This window comes from Alligator mississippiensis, chromosome 9, assembly GCF_030867095.1.
Source record: "Alligator mississippiensis isolate rAllMis1 chromosome 9, rAllMis1, whole genome shotgun sequence".
In the NCBI taxonomy this organism is placed as follows: Eukaryota; Metazoa; Chordata; order Crocodylia; family Alligatoridae; genus Alligator; species Alligator mississippiensis.
In genome coordinates this window covers 57,723,109-57,746,470 of record NC_081832.1, presented here as the reverse complement: position 1 = coordinate 57,746,470, position 23,362 = coordinate 57,723,109, and the positions used below count along the sequence as shown (strand labels likewise).

The window sequence follows — 23,362 nt, the reverse complement described above, 5'->3', positions numbered from 1 at the left end:
TTTAAGGGGGTATAGTGAACTAATGTTTATGTAATTACATGTATTAATAACTTTAAAAAATAAATTAGACCAGCAGCTTAAACCAGAGAATTAGGTATTAACTGCATGTGTTATTATAAGTTCCAAAACAGTAATTAAATTCCATAAAGATGTTTATTTCTCTTTTGAAGTGCATTATCTATGAATACCTCTGGTGCATTTTACACCTTATGAAAATGATGGATGCACAGTACTGGGATAGACTGATTAACAAAACAAATTTGTTAGCTCTGCATTACAACTCCCCAGGCTTTGCAATACACAATTCCTTATTGAACTCCGTATAGTAAAAATTCTCCTCTTATTGCATAGTCCGGAATGAACGATCTCTTTCATTCCCAGCTATGCTTAGATGCGTTACTACTAAGTTCCCTCTGACTGTTGTATTGTGTTGTTTAATACCCAGATCTATATTTTTGTATTTGCATTTCATTTCTTTTTTGTTGTTGTTCTTTGTACATTTGAATAACATTTAAAAACTATTTTGGCACTTTCCTCTCACAGTAGGGAAGTTGGGCTCACTGTATTTTAAAAGTATAAAAAGACATTCATTCATGTGTAAACAATGAGGCTATTTCACAGGGTATATGACAAGGTGGCTAACCAGAATATTTGCCTCTTCCATTTTAATCTATACCAAACATGCTTATGCATGTCCTGTGGTATCACTTGGTGATGGGTCAAGAAAAGAAAATGCCTTTCTATCATGCGTGCTCCTCCAGTGACCGGCTTTGCAGTTAAATTCACTTTCTTAGTTTCATCTTCCTTTAGCCCATTAAGGAGGGTGAAAAGACTGCATTAGGCAGTACTAGGCGAACCAGTAACCACACAGAAAATGGTGAAGACATGCTGATAGTGTTGATGAGGGTGTTGAGAAACTCCAAAGGAATTGTTTCAATATTAATTGAGCTAAAATGAACTAAATCTACAATTCTATGATTCTATGAAATCTAACCTCTTGCCACTAAAAACCTAAGCTAGGTCAAGATCAACAGGTTTGTCCTTTTAAGCATTCCTAGCAGATATTTACCTGTGCTATTTTGAAAGGTCAAATTTCCTGACTCATATGTGTACAATGAGAAAAGGATCCAGCACATTTTCCATGGCAAGCCCAATAAATCCACCTATTTTAACATTTATGTGGTATTTTAACACAGTAGCAGGAGATCTATCTTACTTTTCACACCCAATTTAGGTCTGAAGTCATATGTCAAATTTTCCTTAATGGTATAACCTTCTGTGATTACTCATAACTTCCAAAATGCTATTTAAACTAAAACAAGCAACAACAAAAAACTTTCATCACGTTATTTTCATCTCAGCAGTGAAGCAAAAACATGTTGTTCCTAGTACTAAATCCTCACTGTGTTGTTTTCAGTATAATTAAATAAGTCTCTTTTTCAGTAGTTCTTAATAAGTGTTTACTTCCTTTTTAAAGATAGCTCTTTGATGAGTGTATGTGCATGTGCGCGCATATATGCATGCATATAATTTCAATTCAATTGAACACAATTTTGGAGAACAGGATATTTTCTCAGAAGATTTCACATTACTCCAAAGGTTCTTAAGAGGTTTCTTGCTGGGATTTCAACTGCAATAGTTGGTATATTATAGATGGAAAGGGCCCAGTTCTTATAAGAACGTCTCTGTTACGGTTGGCTGCCTCTTACCCACTGAGAGACTTATCTGATTCCTTTCTCTTGTAAACATTGTAATGAGTTCCCTTCTGTACTTCTTCTCTTTATCAGTCATTCTCTGTCACTGTAGTGTTCCTTTAAATATCTATCTTTAGAAAATGCTAAAGATTTTACTCTTGTGGCTGAAATTAAAATTGCTCTTTTAAGATGTGTGTATCTCTGATGTATAAATCCTTCTCATTAAAGAGTCTTCTCTATACTCAGACATTCAATCACCTTGTTTTTGAAAACTATTTGTTCACACGATGATTTTACAAAACTTATTTTGGTAAATGGCCCTGTAAAACACAGTTTATTTTATTGTACAAAACTTTTTAAATAGATAATAGGTATCCCAGGTATATTTGTTAAGTATTTGGGGATATTTCACCTTCCAAACAGGAATCAGAATTTTCTTCAGGGAGCAATTTCTAAGTGTACTGACTTTTTGGCAAATGGTACACGGAACTAGTACAATGGAAAGCACTTTATCAGCATTGTTAATATCTAACAACTTCTGGAACATTCTTCTAACAATGTACTGGTTACAGATTATTGTGAAATACAGAGAAGTCAAAATTATATTTAGTAAACGAATTTATTAGAGCAGACAGAAAAATGAAGCATGGCATATTTGGGAAAGCTTATAAATTATATTTTGCCTATATTTTTACATCCTAAGTTTCAAAAGAGTCTTAGGAACAAGCATAAAGACATTTTAGAGTCTGTCGGTTTGGAAAGTTCTTTTGATTAGCAATTATTTTCAAGGATTTACAGTTATTTTCAGTTGCAAAAATAATGCAATTTGAAAATTATTTTTCAAAATCTGGACCTTAGTAAGGCAGAATTTTAGATTCTTAATCATTTCCATGATAAACCACAAACAGGTCTGCTTTCTATATCAGTCCAAAACTATTTATTACTAAAAAATTCCATTTTACTAAGACTAAATGAATGCAGCAACGGTGAGCTTTTATTGGAATGCAACATGAGTATAAAACATCTGAAAAACATGTCTTGTGTTGTAATGGCTGGCCTTTCTGAGTCGTACATCTACTGAGGCCAAGAAGCTTTTAATGGCATTATTATAAAGTAGTGGAACAAGCATGTTTCCATTATCAGGTTATTTTCAGGAATAAAATTCCTATCCTGAAATGACTTATGTATAGTCATACTTATTTGCCAAGCAGAACAGATCTATTTAATTAAATAAACTATTTCAAGCAGAATTAATATGTAGGTGGCTAATAGGCTATATATCTATATATATCTATATAGATATATAGAATTAAAAAAAGAAAAAGAAAATAACTTTCTATTTTTATATTAATAGCTCTTTTCCTCTCTGACTTTTTATATCTTTATATTTACCTTATGGGCAATATTTAGTCCTTTCAAACAATGTCCAAGAGAAATAACTAGGAATTCTAATTTTTGACAGCAATAGAAAATGTAAAAGTAAAGGCCTTGATTCTGAAAATATTTAAGGATATGCATAATTGTAAACATGAAAGTAGTCCCAGGCCATGACTACATAAGATGCTGACTGCACAGTAGCTATTGTGCAGTCATTTAGTACTTGTATAAACAAGTGCAGTAGTACTTGTGTAGTAGCATCATATCATGGTTCCTGCCACGCAATGCTACTGTGCAGTAGTCCTGAGCTACTGTGCAGTCAGAGTCTCATGTGGACACAGTAAACGAGCAGTAGATGCAGAGTCTCATGTAGACGCAGTGAGATTACTGACATGCTTAACTATAAGCACGCACATAATATTGGTCTGATAAGTGTCTAAGGAACTTGTTCTTCTGGGTACCCAACATATTTTTAGAATCAAGGAGTGATTTCAATGGGAATAAAGTGTCTAAATACCTTTAAGGATCTGGGCTGCAGACAGATGATTTTTGTCATTGTAAATCATTGAAATAGAATTTGCCCAATCAGTTTGGAAAATATTTCTGATTATTTTATGTTTTTTTTCCTTGCAAAATGTAAATAAAAGTGTCAGCTTAGAGCAGAGGCAAGGATTTCTTAGGTTGATATTTTTCTTTTGGCTCAACTATGTAGTTGAGATAAAGCTAGACAAAGCTTGTGAATGCAAGACATTTTTCCTCAATGTACAGCAGGAAAGAGAAAGGGATGCTAACACAGTGGAAAGCTTGTAGGCTCTCAGATCTGACAATAAGGCATATTTGACCACACTGAGAAAGGTCCACTCCCAGGAGTCTATGTACCCGAGAGGTGATTTATTCACGGAGAAGAGCTTGGAGTTTTGCTGTAGACTACCTGGATACTGGTAGTGTTCTGAATCAGTGAAACCTCTGGTTGGCCTAGGCACACTTCATTGCCTAGGTCTTCAGAAACAGACCTTGTGGGGAAGCAGAAGTGGCTTTCAGACTTTGTAGGTCTGGTGCTGTCTGAGTAATAGTTCACAAGATTACACCTTTCCACTGGTACTACAGAGTACAATTCAGCTAAAGTGTTTTCAGCTTTCATTTTTTAGGGCTTCTGCCTAAGGTGACCCCAAAAGTCCAAATATGTTTAGTTAATGTCTCGTTGTATAATCTCGGAAATTCCTCTAAACTCAATTTTGGGCCAGCTTTTGCCTAGCCCCATTGCTGGATCAGTGGGTGAGAAAGCTCAGGGAGGTTTTTACCTACCCTGGAGGACTTGTGTACATTGGCCAGAGACCACTGTGGCTGCCCTACTTAGGAAGGATGGAGAACATTTCTTCTAGGGCCCACAAGTCCTTAAAGAAGGTTGAGAAGAGGCTAGTAGAGGTCAAGTCCTTTAAATTTGCTTTCTGGGAATACTCTTGTTCTGATTCTTGGGGGGGTTGTTTTGTTTCATTTTTAAAGATTGAAGTAACACTCAAAATGTAGTTAGTGAGGCAGAATTTTTCAGCCTTGATGGTGGAAATATGAACAAGAACGTAGTTGCAAGCTACTTCCTTCTACTCTTCATTTTTATCCTCCATTTTCATCCATGCAAGAAGCTCTCTCATTACTGTCTGTCACAGTTCAAGTATTATGATGCAGTCATTAATGTTTCAAATCTTGTTATTTTGTGTACTAATGTGTTATGTTTTCATGTGAGGTTATGGGTTGCAGTTTGTATCAATCTTGTCTGGCTACCTTTCCTGCACCATTTGTCTACTTTGACAACCAAAGTAAAACAAAGTTGCATGACGTATTTCAGGCATCAGAGAAAGTCACAGTTTATAATGGTACTATGAAGCCTCCATCACACAGTCATATTGTTTCAGAATCGCTCATGACACAAAAGCAATTCATAATACCATAATTCTCTACAGTGTGATTAAACTTCTACTTGCTATCCTTTCTACGGAAGGAACAAATGCATCACAAAACACTTCCTCCAGATTTAACTATGTCAAAATTGAATCCATGCACACAAAGATGCTTTAGGTATGTACATTAAAGAATACACTGCATTCAGTCTGTACTTGATGATCTGCCTATGTACATTATAGGCAAAATGAGGTCATTTTTCCAAATGAGGTCATGCTTCCAAATTAAATCTCTTTAGAAAATGGTGATATCACCAAAAACCACATCTCTATATCAAAATATTGTTGTATTTATTTTACTCCCAGCACTCTATAAAGCAGGTAGATTCACAGATATAATAATGTATATAGTACAAATAATGAAAGAACAGAATACATAAGTTGCTGAAGGACTTATATTTGGCCTCGCAGAGAGATATTATTATCAGGATTCTTCAATCTTGACTTACACTGAGTAATACTTAAGACTATTCGCAGGGAAGAAGATGTACCCAGTGTGATCTAGTGATGCAGGACAGGACACCAGATCCTTGATTTATTAAAAAAAAAAAAAAATTGTAAGTGCCAAAACATTTGAACAAATCAAGTCACTTCTTAAACTTTACATGTAATTATACATAGGCTATTAAGAAGTTTGTGTAAAATGCTATGGACTTTCTTAATTTCCTTTTTTATATGTGTGTATGAAGAGGTACAAGGAGGTAGAATGTGGAACACAATGGGAAATAGAGCTATTCTTTTAATGCTGACCTCCTTCAGAGTCTATGATTATGGGCTTCTCCATATGGGATCATTTAGTTTTAAATCCTGGGACCACAGAGGGGAATGGCAAACCTTCCATGTATTTCACTTATGCCAGGATTTAAACCTCACTAGCTGCATCTACATGAGATGCTGGCTGTGCAGTTGTTACTGCATGATCATTTGGTACTTGCATAACCAAATGCTAAATGACTGCGCAGTGATTGGCAGTACTGAGAAGTAGGGTCCCCTCGTGGCTTCTGGGTGACACTGACTGTGCAGTCGCTCATTATTACTGCACAGTATCTCATTACTACTATACACTACTGTTGTGTCAGGGTTCATGCCGTGCAACACTACTGCACAGTACAAACGAGTGACTGCGCAGTATGCGTCTCATGTAGACAAAGCCAGTCTTGTATTTCCTGTAATATGTGTTTTCCTCTTGACAGAATAGTAGAATTCTACTCTTCCTGCCAATCAATGATTTGTAATGAATCTCAGATTACAAGTAGACAGGTCATTTCTCTACCTATTAAAGTCCTGAATAATAAGACAGACTGTATTCTTTGTAGCTTGTGCATCATTACAAGTAATAAAATAATTCTTTCAGCCACATTGGATTCCTGTTCTGTCCCCAATTAAAACTGTGCCAGCCCCTGGCCATGAGCAAATTTAGATTGGAAATTAGAAGATTTCTAGTTGTTAGACATGTCATTGGTAAAACCCTCCCATACCACTCACTACAAGGAACAGACAAAACACTCAGCTTGGAATGTTTGTTTGAGTCAGGTAGTAGGGCCAAAGAATCTGAATCACTTTAAGATTGAACCTAATAGCTTTAAGGAATGGATAGTATGATAGAATAGACAGCTCTTGGTTCAAAAGCTGGGATGTCTACTATGTTCAACCAGGTGTTTGCAATCCCCATGTATAGAGGTCCAGTTGTCCCATGCTTACCCATGCATAGCTGCCTATTGTAAATGTCCCCCCTATAAATGAATGCTAGTGGAACCTGTTGTATGTTCTTTTTCACCCCATTTGAGTCAAGATGGAATTCTTCCCCTAAGTCAAACAGTGGATCTGTTTGTCTTCCTCTTCAGCATGGAACATGGTTGTTTGATGGTCCTAATTGTAATTAAACAGTTACTTCCTTGTCATTCCAGTGGCAGGGCATTAAGAATGACTATGTCTCCCATGTTTTTACCTACAGCACGTCTCACAGGGTTCTTGGTTTTGCGTCTTGTGGTTGTATGTAAGGGCTTGAAGTGGTGACTTCGAGGAATCTGGGGGCAAATGAGTTGGCTGTGCATTATTGTCCTGGGGTCTTTTCTAGCTCTACATTCCTGGTTTCCCTTGTTCCAAGGTTCCTTACTCACAGAAAGGCTGAGTGCATAACTGAAAAATTGGTTCTGCAATTGAACTGATAAGGCATTTTCTTCATAATGCATGAGATAAAATAATCTGTTTTCCTGTCCTATAGATTTCAGAGACATTAGGGGTCGGAAGGGACCTTGTGAGATCATTGAGTCCAGCCCCCCTGCTATAAGCAGGAAGTCAGCTGGGATCACGTGATCCCAGCAAGAAAAACATCCAGATGTTTTTTGAAAGAGTCCAGAGTAGGTGCTTGCTCTGGGGGGAGTTTGTTCCAGACCCTGGACACATGCACTGTAAAGAACTTGTTCTTATATCTAGTCTAAATTGGCCTTCCTGGAGTTTATGGCCGTTAGACCTTGTTATCCCTTGGGGAGCTCTGATGAATAGCTAGGTCCTGATGTACCATTCTTATATAATTGTAGGCTGCTACCAAATCCCCCCTGAGCCTTCTCTTTTCCAGACTGAGGAGTCCCAGATACCTCAGCCTCTCCTCATTTGGCCTGCCCTCCAGGTCTTGGATCATATGAGTGGCTCTCCTTTGAACTCTCTCAAGCTTTTCCACATCCCTCCTGAAGTGGGGGGGCCCAAAACTGGACAAAGTACTTCAGCTGCGACCTCACCAAGGCCGAATAAAGTGGGAGGATGATATCCCTGGTTTGCCTGAGATGCATCAGTAGATGCACACCAGAGTTTGGTTTGCTTTACCAGCTAGAGCATTGCACTGGTGACTCATATTCATCTTGTGGTGAATCAGGACCCCCCAAGTCTCTTTAAGTCATGGTGCTATCGAGTGTAGCACTGCCGAGCTTCTAAGTATGTTGAGGGTTCTTCCTACCAAGGTGCAGTACCTTACACTTCTCTACATTAAAGGTCATCTGGTTTTGGTCAGTCCACCTTAAGAGTGTGTCCAAGTCAGCCTGTATACCCAGCCTGTCCTGTAGTCTGACCGCCTTCCCCTCCACCATAATTTGGTGTCACCCATGAACTTTGCCAGTTTGCATATGACTCCCGACTCCAGTTTGTTAGTGCAGATGTTAAAGAGTACCAGCCCAAGTATTGAGCCCTGAGAGACTCCACTGGTCACCCTGTGCCACGTTGATTTGCTCCCATCAACTAGTACTCTTTGGGTCCGACCCCATAGCCAGTTACCTAGCCATTGGACTGTAAGATGATCAAGGCTACAGTTGTCCAGCTTAGCCATGAGGACATCGTGAGGAACTAGGTCAAAGGCTTTTTTGAAATCCATATATATGACATCCATTTCATCTCCCTTGTCCACGGCTCATGTCACCTAATCATAGAAGAAGATGAGGTTGGTCAGGCAAGACCTGCCAGTCACAAAGCAATGTTGGCTGGCATTCAGGTGCTTGCCTTCTATTAGTCTGACGCTGATGGATCCCTTGACAATTTTCTCCAGGATAGCTATACTAATAAGTGAATAAGGTAAATTCTGCCCTTATTGTAGGGTAGATCCAGAGCATGTTCATCCATGTCAGTGGTGTTGCTCTGGAATTACAACTCTACATTTGGTTTAAGTGGAAGAAATTAAAATGAACTACTAATTAAGCAGCATTTCTGCATAGTCACTTTCCACAGAAAAAAATAAAATCAGAAATTAATATTAATGGCTGAAAGAACATAAAGTAGGCAATTGTAACAATATTAATAAACTTAGGTAAATATTAACATATACATGGAGGAAGGAAGTTAACATTATAACATTTTAAGTGTAGATTCATATTAAATTAACTGACTCTTCCTTTTCTACCTGAGCTGCCATAAATATGAAGTTTATTCCTATGGTAGTAACTTCCTAAAGGAGTTCCTAACAGATTCAATCTTCGATTATTGAAGGTTGTCAATAATGACTTCAGTATAACTATATCTGTTTATACTAGGTTTGTACAATTTACAAAATTACTTAGATATGTGTTTCTGCCAGATGTTATTTTTTCATCCTACATTAGCCTGGGGTAAAGTGGTTAGGAAGTTTCAGTACAAAGCTATGGAAAGAAAGAGACAATGCCCTGTGTGTGGTAATTAAATCAGTACAGAATTACAACACATTCTTAGACAATGGTTTAACGTGGAGCATGCAGTTGTAGGGGTGGGGGAGATTTAAAGGCATCAATCTTTGCAAGCCTACAGTGTGTGTTGGGGGTTCAGTCCATTCCCTTACTCTTACTTATGGCTGGTGGCCTTGGCTGGCAATGCCTGGATACCAACAATGGCCTACAATGTATTTGATGTAGACTGTGGTTGTGCAAAACAGCGCCATTTTGCTTTGACTTCTGTTTTGCCATTGTGAAGGGACAGTGTTTCATTTTGTCATTTTATTTCTTTTCAAAGTACTGTTCCATTTCATTTAGTCGAAACTGTTTCACTGTTTTGATGCTTTTTGACTTTTCACCTATAGGCTATAATGCTGGCCCCAGCTGGCAGTGGCAGCATGTTGTCATCCTGTGCACAGATCTGGGGGCCCACACCCCCCCAGGAGGGCTGCAGGACTATGCTGGACTCTTTCCAGGGGGTGTGGGCCCCCAGATCTGCACATGGGATGACAGCATGCTGCTGCTGCTGCCTGGGGTTAGTGCCAGCATTGGGTTCTTCCAGGCACTTGGCTCAGTCTGTACCGGGCAGACTCGGGTGTTGGCATTGGCTCCAGTCAGCAGCAGCAGCAGTGTGCCATCATCCCATGCACAGAGCTGGGGGCCCATTCCCCCTGAGAAGAGTCTGGCACAGCCCCACAGACCTCCCGGAAGATGCGGCTCCCAGATCTGCATGTGGGATGACAGCATGCTGGTGCTGTTGGCTGAGGCCAGTGGCAGCACCAAGGCTGTGCCTAGTGCCAGTGCCAGCCAATAGTGGCAGCCTGATGTCATCCCATGCACAGCTCCAGGGGTCCACCCCTCAACAGGAGGTCTGTGGGGCTGTGCCAGACTCCTCCTAGGGGGTGAGGGCCCCTGGAAATGCACACAGGATGACAGCAAGCTGCTGCTGCTGGCTGGGACCAGTGCTGGGTGCAACCTGTGCCACGTGCCAGGAAGACTGGTGCTGCCACTGTCCCCAGCCAGCAGCAGCAGCATGCTGTCATCCTGCGCACAGATCTGGGGGGCTGTGCAGATCCAGGGGCCCATGCTGCAGCAAGTCCATCTTCAAAACTCTAAACATTTACAAGGCACTGTGAAGCTGTACGTTGCACATTAAACTGAGCATGTAAAGAATAATTATTAAGTTGTATATCTTAATATGTTACTAAATATGGAGATCCAGGAAGCTACGCAAAATCTTTAAAATATAACTCCTATTCCCTCCACCCTGCCCACAAAAAAACAAATGCCAAAAGATCTAAATTAATGGTGCCAATGTAATATGAGGCACCCTGCAGTGAAGTCCTTCAGAGTTGTTCCTGTTTCATCTGGGGTCATTTTTGAGGTGGAATATCCTGATTTAAAGCTCTTCATCAGCTGCCTGTGGCTGTTCCCTCACTTTGGAGCACTTAAGAGGCACTTAATGCTTCACGTGTTCCATTTGTCCATACCCTAAATGAAACTGAAAGAAATGTTCCTAGAAGTTACTCATATAATTCATGGAAAAAACAACAAAAATACACTGAAAACAAGGTTTTTAATGTAATTAGGAGTTAAAGCAGCCTGTGAGCACCCACACTTTTGCCACAATTGACTACATGAAGATTTCAGCAGAATCTGTGCCCCTTTCAAATGAAAATATGTAATCTATAGATAGCCAAGTTATTTCTGAAGTGAGTTCTCAGTTGTTTATATAATATAGCATATTATATATTACAGTATATTTAAAATGCTAGACAAATAACTGTGAAGGTAATGTACAGTATGACAAATTATTTTAGCCTTACATTGGCTTTACAATCAATTGACATCTAGTCAACAAGTTCATTTACTCTTCATTGTATCAGCATTCAAAATGGAGTTTTTCTCTAGGTAGATACCTTTACTCAAATACAAAACAGAATATTACATTTCTCTCAAGAGCCTGAAAATGCTTTAAACCCTTTTATGTAGTTACTGAATGACTCCTCTATAATAATTCCAATTGTACAGTCTTTTATCGTGCAAACATCACATTAAAGTAAGGGCAGGCAATTATTTTGGCTGGAGAGCCACTTATTGAGCTTTGGTGAACTGTGGAGGGCCTCAAGGGTAGCCCTGCACCTTGACTGGTGCTCTGCACCCTGGTCACTATCTTGGGACCAAAATTCCCACCCCCTAACCTATGACCTTTGTCATCGTATGTCCCTCCCCTTGTCCTGCAGAAATACCCCTTTTGCGGGTGGAGTTTGCCATCTTAGAACCAGAAAAGAACCAAATGGTATACTGAAAGTCAAACATCTACTATAACATATTTTAATTTTATTACAAAAAATATTTTTGTCATGATTTGTGTTTGCGTAATGTATATAGAAATGATTGCCTAATAACTAAAAAATAAAGACTTACTCTTGCATGTTGGGTGTGGGTGGTGTGGGGTGTGATTGGGGTGGGGGTGTGCTGTGGGGTTTGTGAGGGGGTGTGGCTGTGTGTGTGGGAGCAATAGGGTATATTGGGAAGGTATATATGGGGGGGTTGTGGAGGCAAGGTGTGGGTATATGGTTTTTGTGGAGTATGAGGGAGGGTAGGAGTGTGTGGGGGGCCCCCACACACTCACCCCCATGGCGCACAGCTGCCACCAGTGGCAGCAGCAACAGCAGCAGGCATGGCACTCCAGCCAGAGCTGCACATGGGGGCAAGAAGTGCAGCCAGGATGGCCTGCCTCTATCCAACATGACTCCCCATGGTGCACGTGCAGCTCCCTCACTCATGCACCACCGGGGGAAGCCCCACGCAATGGAGGCAGCTGCCTTTGTCACTCACTGCCATGCAGGTCCTGGGACTCCACCAGAAGTGGAGTGAAGCCCTGGCCCCTACTTCCTCGTGGAGTCCTGGGAGCTGGGATGCGTGATGGAGTGGTGAAGGCAGCCAGCTCCATCGTGCTGGGCTTCCCTTGGTGGCGTGGGAGTGCAGTATCTGCATGTGTGCCACAGGGAACCCCACATGATAGAGTCTGGCCAGCCTAGCTGCACTCCTTCCCCCCCATGTGCAGTGCTGACCAGAGCCACATGCTTCTGGAGGCAGCATTTGCGCTGGCATGAGTGCCCTGAGCACCCCCACGTGCTGCTGCTGCTGCTAGTACAGGCTGTACACCATGGGGGGGGGACTGTGTTGGGGGTCCCCACGCACCCCATCCTTCCTCACAGCCACACACTGCCCTCCTGGGCTCCATGCTCCTGCCACCCACCTTGGTGCAGGCTCCATGGTGCTGCCAGCCCAGCCCCATGCTCTGTGCTCCATCCCAGCTGCAGCTTCCTGCACCCAACCCCAACCCCCGCCACTTCTCTACATGGTGCTCAAAGCGATCAGGACACTGGGGAAGCTGACCAGGTCCCCTGCAGGCTGCAGCAGTGGCAACAGGATCCCAACCTGGAAGTTTTGCTGGCTGGGTTGGGCTCTTCTGTGTACAAGGGTGGCAGCAAGGCTCAATAGGGTGTGCTGGGGGTGGTGTATATGTGCTCCCACGCTTGTGACCAGAAGGGCTGGGTGGGGTACAATTAGTCGGTGGGCATCTGCCAGCCAGATGAAATTGCCTGGCAGGCTGGATGTGGCCTGTGGGCCATATTTTGTCTACCCCTGCCCTAAAGTTTAAGGGAGTTTTGTCTGAGTAAACAGTACTGATTGCAATATAACCATTTTACAGATGAATATACCAAGGCACTGAAAACATATGTAATTTGCCCAGCTCAGGTAGCAAACCATTAGGAGAGCCAGGACTAGAGTTCTGTTAACCAGTCTAATCCAGTTTAGCAGGGAATCATTTGCTTAACCTTAAGAACACCATTAAAACATATTTGCCTAAGTGGGACTTAATCATATGCTTATGTGCTTTACTGAAGCAGGATGTATTTAAGCACATTTTCAGGTTTTGTTGAACACAAGTCCAGGAATTCTGGCTCTCAACCATTTAGTCTAACCAAAGCCAAAGGATATTTTTAGGAAAAGTAAAAAAGAGTTTGTACTATAAAACTAAATTTGAAAGAATGAAAGAATACTTTGAAAAATGGAAGCTATTGAGTATGGTGGGTAATTAAGAATATATAGCAATATGCAAATACACTAACATAATTTTTTATCATATTTGTTTTACTTTTCCTAATCCCACTCACCACTATATTTAATTTACTTATTTAATTTAGTCCAAAATAGCTAACAATGAGTGGTCACTAATGCATTATACTTAGTTCTGCAAGCTTAATCCTAAAAATGGAACCCCAAATCCCAAGTGTTAAGGGTCTTGAAACTATTAAGGACCTTGCCTGCTCCTATGATAGGTTTAATCCTATCTGATTATAAGAATATAGGAACATAGGACTGAGTGGGACTAATGCATCACTGTGTATAGTCCACTGAGCTGTCAGGCAATTGTAAAGTGAAGGAAAATGATAAGTATGGTTAGTAATTTCATGTTAATACAGTACCATTCGACTTAGAACACCAAGTCTGAGTCCCAAACTGATCTCTCGCTCCATGAGCAGAGCAGAAAGCTGAGAGCTGTGGAAATTACTCTTTCATTTTCTGAATGTTATGAATCACACCCATTTGTTTTAACATTAAGGGCATGGACAAAGAAACACAAACCGCAGTTTAGTTTAGACTGGTATCCAGAACCAACATGTCATGTTATGTTCTGTATGCAGTATTGTATAACAATGTAATTTGCAGGTGCAAATTACCTGAAATCAAGGACCAGAGAGATGTGCAGGTATCTTGGGGTAAATCACACAATATGTGTCTATTACCATGTGTGGCAGCTAAACCTCAAATTAGAAAGAAACACCTGTTTGTCTTTAAAAAATAACTATGAGAGAATGGATGTGGGCAGATTAAACACAGACTGGGGTAAGTTATTTCATGAGAATTTTGCTCTTAATTCTTTCAAAGGTTATTTCCCCCTGAATTGAAGAAGTTATACTGATTACACTACATGTTTTATCTGTTCGTATATTAATTGAACTCTGAAAGGAACACTCTGTCTTGAAATTATGGTGATGAACATTGGGTGTAGGAAGGGGAGCTTGTATAATGGGGTCATACAGGCTATGGGAAAGCATAAACTTCAGGTGTCAAGGTTTAACCTCATCTATAGAGTAGATTAGTCACATGGAATACCATCATCGGTTACCATCACCACAACAGCTCATAAAAAGTTGGGCTCACAACGTTTTCTTATCTGTTAAAGCTCTACACACTCTAGTTAAAGTTCTGGTTCTTATGTTGTTTTTAGTTCTACAATTTCATTCATTGCCTTTCTTCCATTATGATATCAATCCTGAAGTGCTGTTAGCACCTATGACAGCAATTTAATTTTTCTGTTTTATACATTTCATTTGGTGGTGTTTGACAGAGGTGGCCAACTTCCATGCCAAGGTACAATAAACTGATGTCACTGTATGATAAAAAGCCTGGATGCATTCGTAAGTGAATGGGTACTGGTTTTGGCATACTGTATTTAGAGCCTTTAAAATTCAGTAATCAATCATCGTTCTTCAAGGTTCTGGGCTTCAGCTGTTTCTCTAAACATGTTCAAATAATTGTCATCTTCAGTATTTCAACATACACCTAGAAGGAGCATTCAGGTTAATGGTAAATAGTATCTCTATTCTGACTGACCCTTTGAAAGTAGGGAAAGTTATTTTCCAAAGATTTTCAAAAAAATGTATGTACAAAGTTGTCTTTTTCTCTTCTTTTTATTTATCTCCTTTTTCCTTCAGAAAAATAATCTTGTACAGTGAGCTCAAGGAGGCATCATTTAAATATACTCCTGGCTGATATTACCATGGGCTAACTGCAAAAATGTTAGGTGTCAAGAGATACTCAATGCTGTTTTTACTGCAGCTGTAAATTAATATAAAACCCTGATCTAATTAGTTGAAATTCCCTATATCTACCCAAGGGATAGAAGACATACTTTAGCATATTTATGGAGAACATGAAATTAAAAATCCAATCCAAATAATATATCTACAAAATATTTCTGTTTAATCACATGAGCAAGATTTGTAAATAACAGAGTTCAACGCTTTGGAACAGATGGGCATTCCTGTTTTAGTTCTTTATCTGATCTACTGTAGGCTACTAAATCTCTGGTTTTCATTTGTTTTATCCAAATCCTTTGCCTATTAAGGGCATGCTACATTATAGGACTCTGCTGGAGACTTTTATGCCTTTTAACATGTATACAGCTATATCCATTCTACACACACTTATACATACATATTGAACTGTCTGATTAGAAAAGTAGCACAGAAAAGACAAGCACACATACTGTTGGAAAAATGTTCTCTGGGTTTTGCTCAGGCATGCATGCATGCATACGCACGTGTGTGCGCACTCTAACACACATTAAATACATATGGCAATCTTCATAAGTCAGGGCCCTTGATCAGTTTTTATGCATCTAAATCAGGTGTCAGATTAAAAAATGTTTAACTTTTAGAAATTTATTGGACAAAAACAATGAAAGAGAGTGAATTCTGAGCACTTCCGAAAATCTGTTGGTCAATTTTAATCTACTGTTTTACTTATGGACTTCAGTAAAATGAGATGTAATTTATTTAATTCTACAACCAATGTTTTTCACTAGTATTCAAATTTGCGTAGTCAAAACACTACACAAAGAGTATATAATCTTGTGCCAAGATATTTTTGTTCATCTGTTTAGATGAAAAAATATGTTTAAAGAGGTATAACTAATGTAATAGTTTATAATATTTAACCATTTTTTGAACTTTCCCAAATCAAAAGCTGGCTTGAAAATAGCATAAGTCTTCTTGACATCTTAATTTTCCAAACGTGCTTGTGAAGCTATGCAGTGATGTTCATGTCAGCTAATACTTAACAAGCTGGCAACATTAATGCCAAATCCATCTCTCTTTACCCACTTGAGCTATGATGAATGAAATCAGATGGTGCTAAGTAGTATTAATTGTACTTTTAGGCCAGGATTTTCAGACACCTAGGAAAGTTAGGTGCCCAAATCCCTCTGAAGTTGGATACCTGTTACAGACCTCTTTAAAAGGCCTATCCTCATTCTAATTCAAAGCCGACTAAATCAGGGGAAAAACTCCAATTACCTTCATTTGTCTTTGGACAAGGCCCTTTGAACCATTATAAGGGTAGCTAGAGACCTGTGTCTCCCACCCTCTCTAACAACACATTGGTAAGAAAAATTTAATATGGAACTAGAAAACCTGCTGAGAAATGAATGGGAAAAAGCATCAGAAATATCAATATATTTTAAAAGAAAACTATTTCTAACCATACCTGCAGCCTATTTGTTTGAACACACCCAAATACTTTTAGCACTTAATATTTACAGACAAGACATCTGTGATACAAGGTTTGAAAATAAATGGCCAAAACTGGGTTACATGTAAGTAGCTGATTGGCAGGAATCTCTGCCACACAGGAAAAATAGTTTTGTCCTACTTTCCAAAGAGAGAAAATTAAGAGAGAGAACATGCTGCTTCTTATTTTAGGTCAATATCTTCACCCAGGGAGAATCCAAAAAGCTACACTGCCCTTTAGCATACAGAAGTTATGCCATCTGACTCTGGGTGCTTCACTAAAATCAAAATAGCCAACTATTGCTTTATGCCAATGAAAATAGACTAACAGAGATTTTGCAGTTGCTTAGTATAAAGTTTTATTTCATTGTCACTAGTATAATCCAAATCACTTTGGATGACCTTTCAGCATACTATATATATAAACTTTGGGTTTATTATATGAATATCTAATTTATTTTAAAATGATCTGGCCATTTATTAGAAGCAAGAAGAGAAATGAAAAAAAATAGCAATGTGGGACATATACTTATTTCAGCATTTTGCAATGCTTAAACAGAAAAAAATCATGGTCTATGGTAATGATATATATATATATGCACATACACACACATATAGGGATCTTAATATATTTATGAATATATACATTCATATATATTCATTTTCCCCAATTAGGTTCCCTTTTGGCTCTCATAATGAGTGAAACTCTTTATGCTTAAGGCACATACAGGATATTAATTAATTGCATATCACTACTCACTTGTGTTGGTTTCAGAAAGAGTTTAAGTTCTACTTAGGCAAAAAACTCCCTTGCACTTCAGCACAAGAGTAAGAACTATAAGGTTATATCTAGAATATGTTAGCTGGTTATACCCAATCAATAGCATGTAAAGTATGAAATATAATACATTTGGAAACTAGATCCTAGCATGATCCAGATGCAAGTTGTTCTATGCAAACCACTGGCATAATACTGAAAATCAGTACACTTCACTATGCATCCATTCCACGATTTTTCTAGATCACTGTTCACTGAAGCCAAATAGAATAATTTAGATTAATTTTAAAGTTATATGGTTAGTTTATGCTGATCAGAAATAATGGGGATCTCCTACATTAGACTTTTTCAACCAAAATTCCTAATTCCCTTAGACTTAAGGAAGATATTGTTGTACTTAAACTATAATATCAGTCACTCTTCCAACATCTTTGCAGTACTCTGACATCTTGGAAGCTAACGCCAGTCTTAGCTATGAATGCCATTGTTCTTTTAATTTAGCTGAGTTTCAGATCCTTCCCATTCTGTTTACAAAGACAAAAAATAATGTAATCCATAATGGGAGAATGCATTTGATGTCGAGATTTTCATAAAAAGTGTACATAAGGCTTGTGACAGACAGCCTTATAGAAAGTTAGGGACACAATCCTGGTCCCACTGAAACCCAGTAAGTATTTTGACTTTAAGAGCAATATTATGTTTCATAGAGAAGAGCAAAAATAGGTGTGATAATCCCTTAAAAGAGATACTGAAAACAAAATGTCACTTACATACTGTGTGTGAAGAGACATAATAATAATAATGGGCTTATCCACTCCCAGGAATCTTGCAGCGAATCAAGTTGTAGGTATAAGAATTTAACTTAAAACTAACCAAATGTTTTATCTTTACATGAAACATGGGTTAAAAACAGAAAGACCTGATGCAGTCATGTAAATTCAGAGTGCTGGCCACACATATGAAAGGCTGCAGGTTTCTTGAAGCTGTGGAGATATGCCACGAACTAAGAGCTAACTTCTAAAGTGGAGATGTCTGTGGATCACTCTCTCTGGAAGCCTACTGCACCAGCCGGATGGTCTTCCCCAACCTGATTTTGTTCATTATTTTAGGCTTAAAATGATCCTAAGCTGATTTAAGGCTATTAGGGTTAGTTACAGGACAGATGGGTCACCACGGGTCATAGTAGACTTCCTTGTAGAACAGCCTTTACCCTTGTGCAAGAAGTACTGCAGAACTTCTGAAAGCCAACAGTATGTTGACCTTTCCCTTTCCCCTAGAGCATTAAGGCTCTGGTGGAGTCCAGAAACACTGACACCTCATTTATAAGAAGATCCAACTTGTTTGAGATGATCTCGTTTCCCAAGCGGGTAGCAGGTACACGCTCGCACCACACTCAGGACCTCTCTACAGGTTCCCGATGCTGAAGGGAGGGAGGTTTTCCTGCAGGACCAGGGACAGCTCCCGGCGCCCGGGCACTGACATGACGGCTCAAGCTTGGAGAAGAGGCAGATGTGTCCACCTCCGCCTTCAGCGGCACCACCCGCTTCCCGCACCTTGTTTCTAAGGGAACCCATTCATAAAATCGGAAGATGAGTCCCACCAGTCAGTTCTGGGAGCTGGGAGGCACATCCATAGGGCACAATAGTTAGTGAGGTATGATCCTGCCTTTCTGGTCGCCTGATTTTATTCTCATTTTTCAGGGCTCTGATAGATGCATCCGTAACCAGAGAAAGCGGGGGCTTGGCAGGGAGGAGACGCTTATTTTAACTGATAGAAAATAATCACATCTCAGCACCATTTAGCAAAAGCAGGGAAATCGCACATTAGGAAATTGAACGGGGTGCAGAGCCAAATGTATACAGACGTATGCAGAGATAGGTGTGGAAGCTACAGTGTTCAGACGAAGGTTTTTTTTTGGGGGGGGGGGGGAACAGCCACTAAAATGATATGTTCCCTCCATGTCGTCAACAGCAAACAGACGCTTCTAGACAAACAGGTCACCTACCCACGAAAAAAAGCCACAGGGTTATGAACGGATTGCCTACAGCCTTCATCCAAAATGCATATTCCTTGAGTTTAATTGCCATCACTATGCATCGCGGTGTAGCTCTCTACATATCTATATCCATGGCTACCATCTGTGTCTGTCGACATGCACACAATATATATATATATATGCACACACACACACACACACACACACACACACACACACACACCCCGCGCTGCATCGCCTGTGTCTCCTAGCTTGCTTTCATTCATATTTATGCAGCGATTAAATATTTGATCAAAGGTCGATTGCTAACGCAGATGGGTTGTATTTTGAATGCACGAGCCTTAAAATAGCCTGTTTTGTAAACTGCAGGTGTCAAAAGATTCCGAGTGTAAGCTCCCACCCCCCCAAACGTACACCCTCCCCCCAAAATCATAATAATGCTGCAGATTGTAGAAGGATTTGAGTCTGCAGCCAGAGAGAAAGGGATTAGGGCGAGAGCACTGGAAGTTAAATTGTGCTGCATATAAAAAATGGGCGGATTGGTCTCTAGATGAGAGCTTGGTACCACCTTCCTTTCTAAAATAAAATCTCTCTGGCATGAAGTCACAGCCTATTTCACATCCGGTTTACCCTGGGACGTATTACTACTGTCTTGGTAAAGAGAAAGCTTTTGTTGTATAGCTGCGGTCTGAATATTGGGAAAAGAAATTTGGGTGTTAAATCTCCAAGACCGAAGCACCGGCAGAGTCCATGATGGCAGGGACCGAATGACTGAGAGGCAGAGCCGAGAAAGGCAGCGCAGCCTCAGCCACTCCAAGGGCTCCTTACCTTCAAGCAGCCTTGATTTCTTGGGCGATTTTCTCTGGCAGACTTTTTCAGCGATTCTGCGAACCTGTGCCCAGAGGGGTTCTCGGTAAGAGCTGCTTATTTACTGCTAACAGACCGTTGATCGCCCAGGTTTTTCTGGAATAACACAGAGGTATAGGGACGACCGTTCCCCCCCCCCCCCAACCCCCTTAGCAGGTACATCCAAATCCTTTATTTGTGTGTGTGTGTGTGTGTGTGTGTGTGTGTGTGTGTGTGTGTGTGTCCCCAGGTTAACGATGCGCAAGGATCGATTGGCAATTTTATAGTCATTGATTTTAAAGGGTCCCTTAGAAAAATATCTATTTTAGGGAACGGGGTGGACTTCTTAGTGACGGGGGGAAAATACAAAGTTAAAAGGCAGCAAGGAAAGCAAGTCAAGCTACTGCTCGGAATAAGGCAAAGCTCTCAGCACGGGAAAAAAACAGGGGGATCGGAATGCATCTTTTGCAATGGTCGCTACTGAAATGATCACAGATGTGTGGGTCTCTCCCATTTTGAATAGGAAAACTCTAGACTATTTAAAATAATGTCTCCGGAGTGGGGAGGGCTGGGGGCTGGGTTGGGAGGGCTGGTATTGTCGAACTGCTTTTTTCAGGTTGCAAGAAACTTTACTTTTCTAGCAATTATAGCTTCCTTATGGTTTTCTTTAAGGGGGAATCAATCAGCTCAAGGCAGACAGTAAATAAGGATCTGCTTCTTTGTTACACTGAAGCCCCTTTTTGCAAAACCAAAAGTTAATAGTAATAAGAGATGGTGGCTTTGAGGCTACAGATGTTTTCTCTCAATCTTTAAAGGGGGAATGATAACAGTGCAACTTAAGATGCAATCTCTTACCCTGACGATCTCTAATCATTGCTTTTCTGATTCAACTCGTTCAGCTCGTCTGCTTCACATCCAGCTAGATTAGCTCAAATGTACTGAATGTTTATCTCCAGATCATTTTACTATAAACACATTAATTATACTTCATTGCTTACATGCCGCTTTGTAATGATGCTTTATTGATTTAAATTGTCCCTGAGAGTGTGCAGTGAATTGGGGTAGAATTATTTAAAGGTACCACAACATGGAAATGTACAGTACTTTATTTTCATAGATGTCTTAAACTATTCCAATTCATTACTCATTTTAAGTGTTGGATTTCAGATTCTTTTTTTCCTTTCCTTTAATTTAATGAAGGGTAGCAACTGAATGGATTCCAGCACACACACGCAGTATGTTATGTGTGTGTGTGTGTGTGTGTACATAGATATATTATATCTACATATCTATATATCTATACATACACAGAGAGAGAGAGAGAGAGAGAGAGAGAGACTTGCAGCACCAGCTAGGCAGTCTACTGAATATTGATAATTGATTCCATAAATACTAGCTAAGTTTGTTTTTAGCATCAGTGGAATGATAAATGGGGAAGGTAATCTTACCTTTCACTTAATGAAATGCATGTTTGCATTAAGTTAAGAGGAAGGGGTACAGAAGGCATGGGGGGGGGGAGGGGAGCAGAGGGAGAGACTGTTTATGTGAAACATTTCCTAGTAGCAGCTAGGGGGACTAGCTAGAGATTTAAAATATGGGGTGTAGGCAGTAAGCACATGGTTTGATTATAAAGTGTGTCCTTTAGCCTGACAAAAGTATTAGCATGCATATTTAGTAATAGCTTCCAGAATGAGATTCAAAACATTACACTGCTTCTGAAACACTGATGTTTCAATAAGCATAACAAATGAAGTAGTAACATCTTTTGAAGAAAGTTGCTACCATAATACCAAAGGAAAATACTTATAGAAAAGGAAACACTGTTACAGTCAGTGGCATCATCTACTGAGCCATTCCAAATGGCATATTTGCATTTCAGTCAGTAAAAAGCTATTATTAAGCAATTATATTTGATTTTGGAGATGCCATGGAAAAAATCTATATTTTCAACTCAGAAAGACACTGAACAATAATCTTTTCAACTTAGTTTGGAACTTAGAACTTTTATTAAGTAATACACCTCTTTTTTTAAAGAAGTTCAAGAGTAATAGGAATAAACTTAAACATCAATTGCAACATAGTAAAGCACAAATATTTCTATGTCCAGAAATAGAATATTAGAAGGAAAATTATTAGGGTTTTTAAAATGTAATGATTTACCCAATTCTGAATGATGTGCTTTAGCACTGTAAGGTCATTAGCTGATATCCAATTATTCAACTAAAGTTACTTGTCTCCTGTTGTATTTTCCATAACAACTGTCTTAGCAAAAGGGATGTTTATCATTATTTTCCTTTCCAGCTTTCAGAGCCCATCATGAAGAGAATTGTGGCACTTTGTGACTATCTTTGGGCCTGGGGCCTCCTTTTGAATGCACTGACTGGAAGAAGGTGGGGGAAATATTTTTAAAAATAATAATAAAAAATGGAACTTTTAAGTCTGTTTCAAAAGCATAAGAAACACATTTCACATAGATTGCACTACTACTAAGAGCATGCGGGATATTACTTTCTACTCAAATATCAGCTAAGTCTCAAAAAGGGATGAGTGAAATAATGGTACAAATTCCATGCATAACACCTTTATTCAAATATTACTAAAGAAATCGTCATCAGAAGTTATTTGAAGCCTATTGAAGTTCAACTATCATTTGAATACCTATAAAATATTATCATTTATATTCCCAAACAAAGAAGATGAGACTCTATTTTGTATTTCACCTGTGATTTTAATTCATAAAAGGAAGAAAAGTGTTATTAAGACATTTTATTTAAGTATTATGCACTACTCCTGATTTCAGTGTAATTAGAAGTAAAACTTTCATCTGCTTCTAGACTGAGAAAAGATTAGGCCCTAACCTGTTTTTTGTTATTATTATTATTATTTTTAAAAGGCTTCTGCCTGGTCCTGCAATAGCTTACTCATAAAAGTACCCCTTACTTATGAAACCAGCCTCTTTTTGGTAAAGAGAGTTAAAGGCCGTAGGATCAATTCCCTAAAAAGATCATTGGGTTTGAAAGTCCATGTTGTTTGTATACTAGACTATATAGAGAGCACTAAAGTTGAGATAATTCATGACTATGTAATTATAACATCTAAAGTATTCTGAAAAGAAAATGTACGATCCAAATTACATTAGGGGCATGGGGAAATAAAAAATATAATGATTTACATTTAAAA

The 23,362-nt window shown here is 39.3% G+C and overlaps 1 protein-coding gene across 1 annotated transcript in view; it reads left to right on the top strand.

Annotated features, from left to right (window-relative positions):
- The first annotated feature begins 19,834 nt into the window (after positions 1-19,834).
- The window catches only part of GABRA1 (gamma-aminobutyric acid type A receptor subunit alpha1), a 59,185-nt gene continuing 55,657 nt past the window's right edge, over positions 19,835-23,362 (top strand). The window contains exons 1-2 of the mRNA XM_006274646.3: positions 19,835-20,249; positions 22,484-22,572. Coding sequence (XP_006274708.1) covers positions 22,499-22,572 — 74 coding nt within the window. The 5' untranslated portion in view covers positions 19,835-20,249; positions 22,484-22,498. The remainder of the gene's footprint in view (positions 20,250-22,483; positions 22,573-23,362) is intronic.